This window comes from Rattus rattus, chromosome 1 (genome assembly GCF_011064425.1).
Source record: "Rattus rattus isolate New Zealand chromosome 1, Rrattus_CSIRO_v1, whole genome shotgun sequence".
Lineage (NCBI taxonomy): Eukaryota > Metazoa > Chordata > Mammalia > Rodentia > Muridae > Rattus > Rattus rattus.
The window spans coordinates 252,078,317-252,092,580 of NC_046154.1; the positions used below are offsets into that span (position 1 = coordinate 252,078,317).

General features: G+C 48.5%; 1 protein-coding gene across 1 annotated transcript; it reads right to left on the bottom strand.

Moving 5' to 3' along the window:
- Positions 1–87: 87 nt before the first annotated feature.
- Positions 88–4,051, bottom strand: Ndufa6 (NADH:ubiquinone oxidoreductase subunit A6). The gene is made up of 3 exons (XM_032918520.1): positions 3,871–4,051; positions 918–1,033; positions 88–319 (listed from the first exon to the last, which is right to left on the bottom strand). The coding sequence occupies exons 1-3, from the start codon at positions 4,013–4,015 to the stop codon at positions 188–190; spliced, it is 393 nt and encodes a 130-aa protein (XP_032774411.1). The 5' UTR covers positions 4,016–4,051; the 3' UTR covers positions 88–187.
- Positions 4,052–14,264: the final 10,213 nt, after the last annotated feature.

Below are 14,264 nucleotides of genomic sequence, written 5' to 3' on the forward strand. Positions count from 1 at the left end.
CAAACAACCTTCTCCAGGAGAGGGAGTAATCATAGCATGGACACTAAGGCCCCACACCGAGGCAAAAAGTAAGAGAGACCACAGGAAAAGGGTTCACCAGTGCAACGTTATCACGACCATCAAATAATGAGTTTATTTGTACTCTAAGATAATTAAATATTAACATGCACCTTCCCATCAGGTGACCTCATGGGTCATGGCCAATATAGAACTTGGACAAGAAATCTTTTGGCCTTGGTGTTTCTGTTTCATGGAAGAACCGCATAATATGTGTCCGCTGCTTCCACACTTTAATGGTTTCCTGGAGCTCCATCTTTCCCTGTGTACATGAAGGAAGAGGTGGTCAGTTCCAGCCACCAAAAGAACAACACAGCACTCAAGTTCAGCTCTGTGGTGTGTTTGGCATGGACTTGCCAATGACTATAGATTACCATGTCCAGAACCACTCTGCCTTCCTGTGGCTGCAGGCAGTGAGACAGGTGTCCCATAGGAACTCCCACTTCCTACTTTACGTTGTTAAAGCTGCAGTGTCCCCCTCCCCTGCCCCAGACCTCCCCTTCAGTAATCTCAAGCTTACGTGGGGGCTGAGGCAAGAGGATGTCTAGTTCCAGCCCAGGCTATATACTGAGACCACCTCAAAAGTGGAGACCTCCAATGGGGTACGGTGGTGCCACCTTTAATCCTGGCACCTGGGAGGCAGAGGCAGTGGATCTCAGGACCAGCCTGGTCTACAGTGCAAATTCTAGGACAGCCAGAACTACATAGTGAGATGTTGGCTTTAAAAAGAAAAAAGGGGCCTCCAAGTTGAACCTGGAAACACAGCAGCTGTCTTTTAATCAAGGCAGAATTTACTTGAAAACTCAGAGGCACAGGACAAGCCAGCAGAACTTTTAAGTCTGTCAGAGAGGGTCAGTTACCTTAATGACCAGGAGGTCAACCACTCTGGGGTCGGTGACATGGGCATTCTTCATGAACATTTCTCGGACTTTATCCCGTCCTTGTTTCACCGTGATATCCAGCTGCATTAAGTGCACTAAAGAGGAAACATGACTGTGGAAATCAGACCTCTTAAACATGCTTCTAGAAGCTTATGTCAGTGGTGACCGCTGGCCATGTACAAGTGACTTCATGCCACACAGTCCAACCCCCAGCCTGGACACACGTCTTACTAAATCGCCCGGAGCCTGGATCTCAACTTTTTTTTTTTTTTTTCTTTTCTTTTTTTCGGAGCTGGGGACCGAACCCAGGGCCTTGCGTTTGCTAGGCAAGTGCTCTACCACTGAGCTAAATCCCCAACCCCGATCTCAACTCTTGAATGGGCCACTTGCTTTTTGTGTATGGGCAGAACAGGTGGGGATAGAGTCTAGGCCTTGCACATGTTAGGCAAGGGCTTGGTCACTGAGGAATATTTTTATATGGAATAACCAGAAAAAATAAAGGCACCAGAGTTGAAGTCTGTGTAAAATGACGTAGTGTAGGTTTTAACTATGAGTTTGGGAGCTGAGGGGCACTGCTAAGGGTTTGCACAGGGAGGGCAGGCTGTACTCAAACCACCAGACCACCTGGGGAAGGACAGACTCTAGGCCTTAACTGAGAGTGGAACAGTAACCCACGACTGCAACAAGATACACGGCTGCCTCCCAGGATCCATGAGCCACACCACCCTGTGCCTCCAACCTCATATAACACAATAAACTTCTCTTCCCTTAAAAAGAGGGGAGACTGGAGGGGTGGCTCAGCAGTTAAGAGCACATACTGCCTTTCCAATTCCCAGCAACCATGTCAGACAACTGAAAACACATTGTAACTCCAGCTCCAGGGCCCCCATGTGCCTCTGGCCTCTGCCAACACTTGCTTTCACCTGCACCCCCCCCCATGATTTTAAAAGTAATAGAATATATTTTAAAATAAGTCACAATATCCACCAATCCATTAAGTCAGTGGCTAAACAGTGGCACAGACTCAAGTGACTACACTTAATGTGCCACACGGGCCGGGTTTTTGGAGATTAGGTTGTAATCTGGACTCAGTGGTAACAGGCCTGTAACCCAGTCTACAGCCTTGGGCCTCGTGGCACTATGGATCCACAGTAAGGTCTTGTTTCAAAAGAAAGAAAACCAGGTTTCAGTCACTTTTATACCCTGACACTGGCCTTTGGTAGATTTGCTGAGGACATTTAAGGATACAAAAGCACTACGAGGTGTTAGATGGAAGGAAGGTGACAGAGACATCATCAAGGGTTTACAGGCATTCTGGCTACAGAGGTCAGTATATTCATTGTGCTTTGGCCATTCTTGTGACATGTCCACTCCGACCTATAAAACTGCCATTAGCCAACCATGGTGGCACATGCCTTTAGTCCCAGCACTGAGAACTCAGGCTGATAGGTCAAAGGATTGAGGCCAAATCCTAACAAAAACAGAACAAGCCCAGGGTGGTAGCACATAAGCAGATGGCTCTTTGAGTTCAAGGACTGCCTGGTTTATGTAGCAAGTTCCAGGCCAGCCAATGCTACAATGTGAGACCCTGTCTCAGACAAAACAAAACAAAAAGTCACAAAAACACACAGACAAAATCATGCATTGTCTAAATCAGGTTTGAGTCTTATACTCAAATTCAGTGACCAGAAGTGGTAAACACTTTAGGTTCTCAGAGAGCTGGTCACCAAGGTCAGTGTGCACGCAGGGATTTGAGGAAAGAACTGTAAAATGACAAACTGACAATGTAAATTGATACAGAACCAGTCATGCCATTCAGAACCTTAGTATTTGTGAAGCATCAGGCCCAGAGACTGAAGAGTGCAGTGTTATAACTGCTGTCAGGTAAACGTGGGCCTGTGGTTGGCATGGGTTTTTCACTCTAGTCTGTGTTCTAAGAACTAGGAGGAATCTCCCCATCAGTGCCTCCCCCAAGTTTTATGTCAGTTACTATAGTAACCTATTTAATACAGTAACTCCCCGAAGAAGACAGTATTCTAGCTATTTCACAGATGAGCAAATACCGATGAAAAATCTTACCCAAGGTCACACAGCTAATAAGGGTCAGAACCTCAGGACAGTGTGGCTACCTCTCTGCAGTGCTGAGGCCTGTCATGGAGCTGCCACTCATTGGAAAATGCCTTTCCCCTCAGATCAGCTGTGGTGGTTCAAGTTAAATACATGTCTACTCAACAAGAAAAGATGTCCCCGACATTTGTAGGACATTTGAACTCTCCCTCACCCCTTTTTAAAATCCACTACAGTGGCAGCATTGAGGGAGACAACCAAGAGAGCACACTCCCACCCACCACTCAGGTGAACTTAGATTCTCCGCCACCTAAAGGAAAAGGAGAGTGTTTTGCAGCAGTAGGTGTTAGACTTCAAAATTCTGGAGCAAGCTGATTTAGTGAGCGAGGTTACGGAGACTCGAGGGGTCATTGTCAGGAGGCTTCAAAAGTTACCAGGAAGCTACTGGATGACCTTGGTCTAGTCTTTTCCCTCTCGTGATGCAGTTTGTTCTCCAGACTAGGTAATGGATAACTGCTAAAGCCCTTTGCCACTTTAGTTACAAAGTCTAATGGGCATCTGGAACATTTTCTGGAACTGTAAAGTCGGGTTCCAGAAACACCTGGGGCTAGCGTGGGACCGCGGACGCGTCAATTCCTTTCTCATAGTTCCTGCTCGCCCCTCCCTGGGGCTCTGTAAGAAACATAGGAATAAAGGCCACCAAAGCGACTAGGGCTCTCGGAAGCCCTGTCCCGGGGTGGGGCACTCTGGCCGGTGTGACCCTCTTCCCCCGAAGCCCAGGGCTCATTTCTGTCCTAGTAGGTGACCTCAGTCCGGCACCTTGGACTGGTGACTCCGGGGCCCTGAATGCACCCCTGCCTCTCACCAGTGTTTGGCACCTCCCGGTACCAAGCGCGGTAGAGCTCGCGCACCCTCCGCTTGGCCTCGTTCAGGTCGCGACTGAAAATGGGCTTCACCGAGGTACTGGCTGCAGAAGCAGCCTGGCGCAGGCCGCTGGCCGCGGCCGCCATCTTGCTAAGGAAGCCCCGCCCCCTCTGCGCGCGCACGCGTAGCGTTACAGGACGCGACGCCACGCCCTCTGCGGTGAATTGACTAGGGCTCTCCGATTGGACGGGCTCTACCATGCGCATGCTCTACCGCGGAAACACCGATTGGTGATTGGCTCCTTCGACGGCGGCGCTGAAGAACCACCAGGGGGCGCAGCGTCGAGGCTTCCGGCAGCGGTCGGTCTGAAAGTTTGTTCTTCCAGCCGGGTGATGGCGGTCTTTCCGCAGAAACAGTTTTCTTCTAGACTTGGTGTAGATCGCAAAAGCGCCTCCGGCTTGAGCTTTGTGCGGTTTCTCAGCCCCGGGATTATAATGAAAACTCCATTTTGTTTGTTTGTTTACTTATTGTCGTTGTTTTTCGTTGTCGTCTGATTGCGGCTGACCTGGAACTCACTTATGTAGACCAGCCAGGTTGGCCTCAGAACTTGCAGTGATTTCTCTGCCTCTGCAGGTTTGTGTCCACCGCACTTGTGGTTGCCATTTTGTAAATAAATGTGTATGGATGTTTTGGCTGTTTGTATGTCTGTGCACCACGTGTGGTTTTGGTGTCCACGGAGGCCAAAAGAAGGCGATGGATTCCCCTGGGACCGACGGTTGTGAGTTACTTTGTGGAGCTGGGAATTGAATTCAGGTCCTCTGGAAGAACAGATGCTTAATCACTCGCTGAGGCGCCTCTCCAGCCCCTGTGGTTACATTTGGCCTTGCACTCCAGAATCCTCCTGCCTCAGCCTCCTTAGTACTGGGTGCTATTACATCTAGCCTAATCATCGTCATTTTAGACAAGGAATTTTACATCCTAAACCATGGAAGCTGGAAGAACCCTTAAGTCATCCATTTGGGTACCTCTGGCTTTGCTGGCATGACCCATTAAGATTCTCACTGGACATCAAGTGTAAAGAAAAAAGGAACTTACAACATGTCAAGTGGAGCCCTAAGTCTTTAATGTGGTTTAAGCTCATAGTGTAGGTATTAACAGAACCCTTATTTTACAGGCAGGGAACAGTACAGAATCTCTGTCACATTAGATCACTTCCTTGCCTGATCCCTGACTAGAAGCCACTGTCTTTTCCTGAAAGCTCAGTTGACCAGGACTGAAGACATTGAGGAAGGGACAAGGGACAGGACTGAGTGTATGAACACTGACCTTGCCATGTGACTCTGGTTGGTGTGGGTGTGGTCTGGAATCACTCAGCCATTATCCTGTCAAATGATAGTAGATATCTTTCCTTTGAATATTTTTGAAACGCGCGTGCGTGCGTGCGTGTGTGTGTGTGTGTGTGTGTGTGTGTAGAGGTCAGAAGACAGGTCTTGAGAATTCTCCATGTGGTCCCAGAAGTCAGTTCAGGTCATCAGGCTTGGTAGAATGTGCCTTTGCCTATGGAGCCATCCTGCCAGCACATATTTGTATATTTCGATGGTATATACCCCCTGACACTGGAAACCCTAGTTTAGTCAGCAGAGGGCTTGTTATACAAGCATGGGGACCTGATTTCAAAACACAACACCTAAAATAAAAGGCTAGAAATGATGTCTGCAGGGGAGGTGGAGACAGCTAGATTCACGGGTCACTCCATGTGGCCTAATCAGGAATTTCAGGTCCCAGTGAGAGTCCCCGTCTCATGTGCCTAAAGGAGGGCATTAGAGGTTGACCTTTTCCCTTACACATACCCTCAAGTGTGCAAACACAGACCCAAATGTGTACAGTAATACTTCATATAATGACTGTGCTATATCTATATTCTATGACATATGTATATATATATTCTATGCTGTATAATAAAGCTGGAGAATTGCTGCCGAATGGCATTCTAATATAGTAACTGTACCATCATTATGGATATCTTTGTGGTGATGTAAACAAACATAGTACTTCCAGTCAAAGTATAATACACACAGATAATGTTCAGCACACGGCATTTAATAATTACTGGTTTACATATTCACAACTTGTCCTAGTTACAACCCTGTGGCTCTGAATACACCGTGACCAAGCGAACTTAAAAAGTAAGCATTTAGCAGGGGCTTACGGACAGTCCAGGGGGTGAGTTCACACCGAGCATAGATAGCATGGAGGAGAGCATGGAACAGGCCGGCGGGAATGGCACTGTAGCAGTAGCCAAGGGCTTACATCTTATCCCAAAGCTGGAGACAGAGAGAGACTGGACTGGCCTCTAGTCACCTCTAGTGACACATTTTCTTCAACAAGGGCAACACCTACTCCAACAAGGCCACACCTCCTAGTCCTTCCAAAACAGTTCCATCAACTAGGGACCTAACATTCAAATACATGAACTTATTGGGGGGCCAAACCACCACATTATTAATGATTTTTGCTTTTTGTATTTTATCTTTCATTCTCTCCCCTCCTTTTTAAAACCTAGTTAACCTGTAGCTTTCTGTATAGACCCATGTTGGATGGTTCACAACTAGCATAACTAGCTCTGAGGGGACCAGTTACTTTTTCTGGCCCCTGTTGAGCACCTGCACGCATGTGCCCCACACCCACCCCACACGCACAGGAACATGGACACACACATATGGATATATTTTTAAAATTTAGTTTTTTTTCAGACTTGTTTTAAGGTCTAAAATGTAGCCTTTTCCGTCTTGATTGGCATTTCATATAAACCAAGACATTCTTGAGTTTTAGCCACCTATAGGCATATGATCGTGATTCAGCCACGTTCATGACGTTTGGAGGGGTAGGAATAACTGTTACCCACTTGATATCACTGAGTACCTTCAGGGGCAGGGTCTGTGCCCTTCCTCTGCCCTCAGTCATGCCCCACATGGGAGCTCAGCAAACTGACTGGGTGAGTGGATGACACTGGGATGTTGCTAGGCTCTCTTCTGATTTTGGATTCAGAGGATCGGCTGCCCGGTGTTAAGCCCCTCCCACGCCTCTGTGACTTCCTGTCTTCAGGACTTCACGTGGCGCTCACTCTTCTTACTGCATCCTTATCATTGATCACGTTGAACTGAACCAAAGGAATACTTGTGAGGAGGCTACCTCTGACCGGGCACACTTAAAACCACCTCGAGGCAATTGGTGTGAAGCCCTTCTCAGATATGGAGGTGTTGTCTGTCACAAAGCCATTACGATGCCATACCCTCCCTGCAAAAGGAGGGCCTGTGTGCCCGACTCCCAGGTTTAGCTGGTGTTAACACTCTTCCCAGTCTGTAGGCTGCATGGACACTGACACGAGTCTCTGTGGATCACTGACTGTCATCCAGATGGGCGTGCTTGGTAAATATCCTTGTCATCCCATACCCAAGCCAGCGAAAAGGACCCTTAGGACCCAGTCTTGCTCTCTCTGCATCCCTTCCTTCTTGGCTGTCCTCTTCTTCCTCTTTTATCTTCTCACCTAGAGCCCATCTTATTTCCTTTCCTCCTCTTAGCTTCCTTGCAGGATGAGCTTGATAATATGTTCACTGGTACACGATTGACTAACAGAACTTAGAGTTGATCACATTGCAAGCAGCAGTCTCAGTAAGATGCGGTAGCTCTGTTTTAAAATGCTAACCAGGGTTCAAAGCAACAGACGTGAGCTGCAGAACCATGCAGTCAGTCATGTTGTCATTGACCTGTCTCAGCCATAAGACCAAATTTCTAGGCACTGCCAATGGCTTCTTAGATAGAACCCCTCATTGAGAAACCAAGGGAGGTGGACTGCCCCACAACATTCAGGCAGTCAGCAAAGGAAGCATTTCACAACCACTATGAATGTGTACTCTAGGTGAGGAAGGGAACAGAGAAGGACCTGGAGTTTGAGGTAATATAGTGAGTTTTGGGCTAGCCTAGGCTACATATTGAGAATCAGAATATATATATATATATATATATATTCTGATATTAAAGGTGTGTGCTACCATACTCCCAAATTATTTTTTAAAGGGTACATAAAACTGAAAACACGCTAAAGATAGAAGACAGGTGGACCCAGAATGACCCGATGCACTTTTAGGCCAATCAGGGAAGAAGAACATGAGGGGTGGGAGGAAACCTAGAAGATGAGACATCAACAGACAGAAGAGGTGTTTTTAGGAAGAGGTAGACACCAGAGTGCGTGGCATGGACAAGGGAGGCCACTGGGATGGTTGGCACACTGGGAAGGTGACCAGAGTATATCAGGGATGGGGCTGAGACTGACAACTTTTAAGTTTCAATTAGCTTCAAGTGCTTCATGGGTTCAAAGCACACTGAAGTGGGTTGTGTATTGAGGGAAAGGGGGAGCAGTGTAAACATCCACTGTAGACCATTCTTGGAGGAGACTGCATTGCAGGGTGGGGCAGTAAGGGTAGGAGCTGGAAAGGATCTCCAGGTTCCAGAGAAGTCTAGTTTTCCATGGGAGGGGTGTGTGATGTGTGTCAGCGGTGATGGAACTGAGCCAGAAGAGAGGGAAAAGCAGGATATGCAGGTGAGAGGAGGGATCACCTCAGGTCGTTAGAAGGCCAGAGAGATGGGGTACAGGAGCCTTGGAGAAGAGTGGGTCACTTCTGCCACTGTAAGAGAGGCCCTGCGAGAAAGGTGCTCCCTGATGGTGCTCCTGTTCTCGGCTACACAGAGAACCTGGAGCAGAGGTGGGGCGGAAGGTTTACAGAGGGAATCTGGAATCATCTCTTCAGTGTGGGCTGCTGACAAGGAAGTGGAAGGGTCTCACTATGCAGCTGTAGCTGTGGCTGGCCTGGAACTCGCTATGCAGACCACGCTGGCCTTTGACTCATAAAGACACATCTGCCTCTGTGTCCTGTGTGCTGAGATTAAAGGTGTGTGCCACCATACCCCCAAATTATTTTTTTTCTTTTTTTTTCGGAGCTGGGGACTGAACCCAGGGCCTTGCACTTGCTAGGCAAGCGCTCTACCACTGAGCTAAATCCCCAACCCCTCCCCAAATTATTTTTAAAGGGTACATAAAACTGAAAACACGCTAAAGCCTTGATATTTCTGTTTTACCTAAGGACATTTTATACCACGTGTTAGATCTGTGCTTTCTTAAAAATCTGTTACTTGGGGAATAAAAAGGAAAGGACATGATTGCTCCTTGGTATGGTGGAAGAGAAAGAGTTTATTGTAGGTATGAGGGCAAACATAGCCAGAGGAGGGAACATCTGGGAGAGTCCAGAGTGGATGTGACCCTGAGCTGCAGGAGGAGAGAGGGGAGAGGAAAGAGGAGAGCTGGACCAAGAGACCAGGAGGTAAAGAGGGTAAAAGAGGATTCAGTCAGGATCCAAGTCAGAAAGGACACAGACGAGAGAGAGGGAAAGAGGGGGGGGGAGGGAGAGAGAGAGAGAGAGAGAGAGAGAGAGAGAGAGAGAGAGAGAGAGAGAGAGAGATGGAACTGGGATGTGTGGGGTTGTGGACACACTCTGTGTGTTCCAGAGCAGCAGGCAGGCTGTGAGACGCTGTTTCCGGTTTTGGTCGTATGGTCTGTTAGTCCAGAGCAAGCAGGCTTTGGAGCAGTGTAGGAAGAACATGAAATAAACAAATGTGGCGCCCAGCCTAGGTCAGAATCTGCCCCTTGCCTCCGGATCGTGTTTGCCCCCTCAGCCAGATGGACCCAGGTTAACAAGGAAAGGAAGCACGCAGGAGCGCCTGTGTGCTCCACACTGCAAGTCTGGTAAGTTGGGAAGGAATCTGGAGGGGCATGGAGCAGCAGAGTCCCGTCTGGCAGCCAGCAGATGGTCTGGCCTGAGCCCTGTCGCCGCTGAGATGTGCTGCTCATCTGTAGACTTTGAAAGCTTGTATCATGGTGTTGTAAGCTTTAGGGTCTGGACAGGGTGAGGATGAGCATCCATGTGAGGCCAGGGGGAGGTGACAGCCTCATTCAGTAGTGTTGCCCTTCTGGGTTGCACAGGTGCAGTACATAGCTCGCACTGGAACAGGGTAAGGGCCTGGGAAGCCACCCACTGACCAGCAAAGCAGGTTTCTACAGGCACCTTCTAAGGCTGCCATGGACTTAATTACCAGGGGGGACTGACACCTTTGCCAAGGCCAGGACTGCTCATTACTGACTTCTTCCCTCTGGACACATATTGAAATGGAACCTATTTTTCTCTAAAGTTCATGCTGTCCTGTAACCATAAACATAACCCAACAAAGTAAACCCCATACAACCTAATAGTGCCCTACAGTAGCAGGCTTTAGAGCATTGCTTAGCTGGTTTGGAAAAAGCTATACATCTGTTCATACATTTAATATGTTATTTCCCCCATAAGTTTGACTGACTTTCAGGAATATTTCTGCTGAGTGTCATGGTATGCACCTGTAATCCCAACACTCAGGAGCCTGACGCAGAAGCTCTGGTATGATTTTTGAGGCTAGCCTAACCTACGTAGTGAATTCCAGTCAGCCCAGGCTATAAAGTGGGAACCTGTCTCAAAAACAAGCAATTCCTCACACTAGAATGGAGAGGCAGGCAGATCTCTGTGGCTTCAGGGCCAAGCTAGACAACATAATGAGTTCTAGACCAGCCCAAGCTGCACAGTGAGACCCCATCTCAAAAAGAAAAACATAAACAAAACATTCCCTGAAAAACTATAACAAGCCAGGCAGGGTGTTGCATGCACCTAACCCCAGCACCCAGGAGGCAGAGAGGCAGGTGGGTCTCTGTGAGTTCAAGGCCAGCCAGGGCTACACAGAAAAACTGTTCTTCCAAACAAAACCAAACAAACAAACTCAAAAATAAAGCACAAATAAGATAAATAATAATAGTTTTAAAGAATATAATTGTTGTTTTTAGAAATTTGTAACATTCGGTATTTGAAGATAAGGCAGGGACCTGATTCTTTCAAAGGTTTAACTAGTCTTTCTCACCAGCCTGCAGGAGCAAGTGTGTTTTTATTTCAAGTTCATGGGGAAAATGGTTTTTGACTATGAGATTGCAGAGACACAATATCACAGCTAGGGCCTCCTGGAGGCCAGTGCTCTCATGTGAGCCTAAATAATGCTCAGGTCTCATAGTCAAGCACCTACGATATCAAGATAATGTGAAGGCAGAAGAATTCTGAAGAAACTGAGCACAGCGATGCACACCTTGAATTCCAGCACTCGGGGGCAGAAGCAGGTTGATCTCCGAGTGTGTGTGAGACCAGCCTTGTCTGCGGAGCAAATCCCAGGCCAGGCAGAGTGGTCTAAAATCCTGTCACAACAACACGACACAAACCAAAACCAACCAACCTAAAACAACCTCTGGAGAGGGGGTTGGGGATTTAGCTCAGTGGTAGAGCGCTTGCCTAGCAAGCGCAAGGCCCTGGGTTTGGTCCCCAGCCCTGAAAAAAAGAAAAGGAAAGAAAAGAAAAACAAAACAAAACAAGAAAACAAAAACCAACCTCTGGAGAATTCCCCGTGTGTCCTTCGGTAAAGCTAAAAGCAGGGCCTTATCATCGCCCAGGCCCCACCTCCCTTCCAGCCATTGGCTCACTCTCCCTGGTAGTGGCCCAAGCAACTCCATTGTCCCAGTGCATAAATGGCTTCAGAATGTGGCTCAGTGCTCGTAGCTCAGCAAGGTAGCCAGTGTAGCCAGGACACCCGCCTGGGTTTGAGTCTCCTCGATGTCCTAGATCCAAGAGCTTGGAGCATAACATAGACTTTAATGCAGTGCTGGGAAGAAACAAGCATGGGGGTGTGTGTGAGTCCTCAGACTTTAGAGGGTACTTGGTGCTGAGGACATTTCTCTCTCAGCAAATGACCACAGGGCCCACCTGTGTGTGTTTTAGAAGCTTCTATGGTAGAGCAAGGAGGAAAAGTCCAGGAGCTGCGTCCTGCATTTCCTGAGAAAGTCCTGGCTGGGGTGGCGTCTAGCCTCTGACCCTGCCAAGGTGAGGTACCACAAACGAGAAAGGATCCATTAAAGCCTGTGTCTACTGCCTCTGAAAGTCTAGCTGTCTTCTTTTCAGGGTCCCAGGCTGCCCTGGGATATTCATCCCTCCCAACAGCTGCAGGGGCACACTCCCTGCTTCCTAATCTAGTGTGTACTCTTCAGGGACACACAGGGGCCCGGGCCAGTGCTAACGTCCAGTCCAGATGTTCTGGGTCATGAGCTGACGCATGCACGCACGCACGCACACACGCACGCACGCACGCACGCACGCACGCACGCATGCACGCACTTACCGTAGCACCGCTGAGGAGAACAGTGGCCTATGAGAGAGTAGATGGGCGCTGCTGGATCCTCTGTGGAAATAGCCCCAGGCTCTCTGTCAGAGTTTTCTATCCCCAAATGCTACTAAATGCACTAAAGTGTCAGGGGCTCCCCCTGTGCTCAGCTCAACTCAGCTACCATTCCCTAAGGAGAAGTGACAGACAGCAGAGCCAGGTCTCCACAGGTGCTTTACTCTGTGGGAGGGGACAAAACTGCAGAAAGGGGGGGGGGTATTTTGTCTCTCAGTTTGAGGGTGTAGTCAGCATGGTAGGGAAGGCGGGGCTGCAGAGGCATGAAGTGGCCGGTCACACAACTTATAGAGTAGTCAGGAAGCAGAGAGGGATCGTTGGTGCTCTGCTCTCTCTCTCCTTTTGTTCAGCCCTGGACCCAAGCCCAAGGTGCTGTTCATCACAACTGACTCAATCTAGGAAGTCTCTTTGGTGACTCTAGATTCTGTCAAGTTGAACTATCCCCCACAGTGGGAAACGGTAAGCCAGCAAGGGTCACAGGCCCAGGAGTCAGAGCAGGGAGGCACTCTGGTATAGCTTTCTCTGAGTAGAGCAGGGAAAAAGCCCAGACAAGGCCAGTCATACTGTGCGGGGTAGTGATATTTTTTTTGACAATTTTGGAATTTTGTTTCTTTAAAAAAAAACCCACAGAAATATTATAAGAATACGTTTTTGTTCTAATCCTAGGTATGGGGAGATGGGGCTGCTTCACGGCTGCTGACTGTGATTTGCCCCGTACTCGAGCAGAGGCGTGGTTTTGCCAGCTGCAGATAGATTCTGAAATTGTGGGACATTTGGCATTCTGGGGACTTTTCAGAGGGAATATAAATGCTAGAGCCCGAGGGCAGGGTGGGAGTGGGGGTTGGGGGAGGGACTGGTTGCAGTTTGTTAGTCCTGCTCGAAGAAGAAACTAGAAAGAAAGAAATTGGATTCAGAGATCTCTCTCTCCCCTCTATCCTTTCGCTCCTATTTAGTGATAGGGGGCAAAACCAGGGGATAAAGGGTGGGAAAAAGAAGAACCCACAAAAGCAAAGACTGGCTGGCTTCAGTGTGGCACCACAGCAAGGCTCAAGCGGTTTCCTCTCCTCACGACGCCCACGCCACCACAACGGTTCTCTGCCTGTCGCACTGGTGATGGGCTCTAAGGTTGACCCTTGCCTGTGGCAGGCCTATAGCCCTCAGGGCTCAATCCCTGTCTTCCCAAGTGTTAGATTATTTAAAAACAGCTGGGGGGGTGGGGAGAGAGAGAGAGAGAGAGAGAGAGAGAGAGAGAGAGAGAGAGAGAGAAGAAAGAAAGGTGTGGTCTGACCATAGGCAGGGCTGTTTATTCACAGTGAGGGGCATCTTGTCACCCTCATGTGTGGGAGCCAACACGCCTGCAGAAGATGGGATTTGGTCTCTCATAGGGTGGATGTGACTTCTGTGGTCTGCTGGGAAATCTGGGAAGTGTGGTCTTTCAGTGGGAAAGACTCTGAGAGGATATAAAAACCGCAGGTCAAGCCGTTGAAGCTGTTCTCTGCTTAGGAGGGTGTTGCTGTCTATGTGCTGGGTTCCCGGGCCTGAGTGGTACCTTCCATCACGATGTCAGCTGTGCTAAGGCCTGGGGGCCCACGACGTTCCTCCTCACTGGTTCTATGAGCATGAGTCAGATCATGAACTCATCTGGGGGAACAGGGTTATGTTGTCTCCTTAGCATTAACAGTTTGACAGACTTTATTTTTGTTTTATAGAGCTAAGTAGGCAGTTGGGCTATCAGGGTCCTACGGTGAGAGCCAGAAGTACAAGGATCGATGGCCCAGCCATGGCCTGAAGTAGAGTAGTTAACCAGGGAGAACACAGACTGGCACGGGCTGTTAGATTTCGATGTCTCTCTCCTGTCTCCTTATTTTTAAGGGTGCTTGTTTGTTTGTTTGTTTTAATTAAAGGTCCCCTCTCCTCTTTATTTTCCTAGTTTTCATTTGTACCCGATAGGTGTCCAGAAAGGTCCCCAGGGTTGAACGATCAGTTGTCACAGTGGTGGCCAGAAATGGAACTGTATCCTGTGCTGCTCATCCACCCATTTTT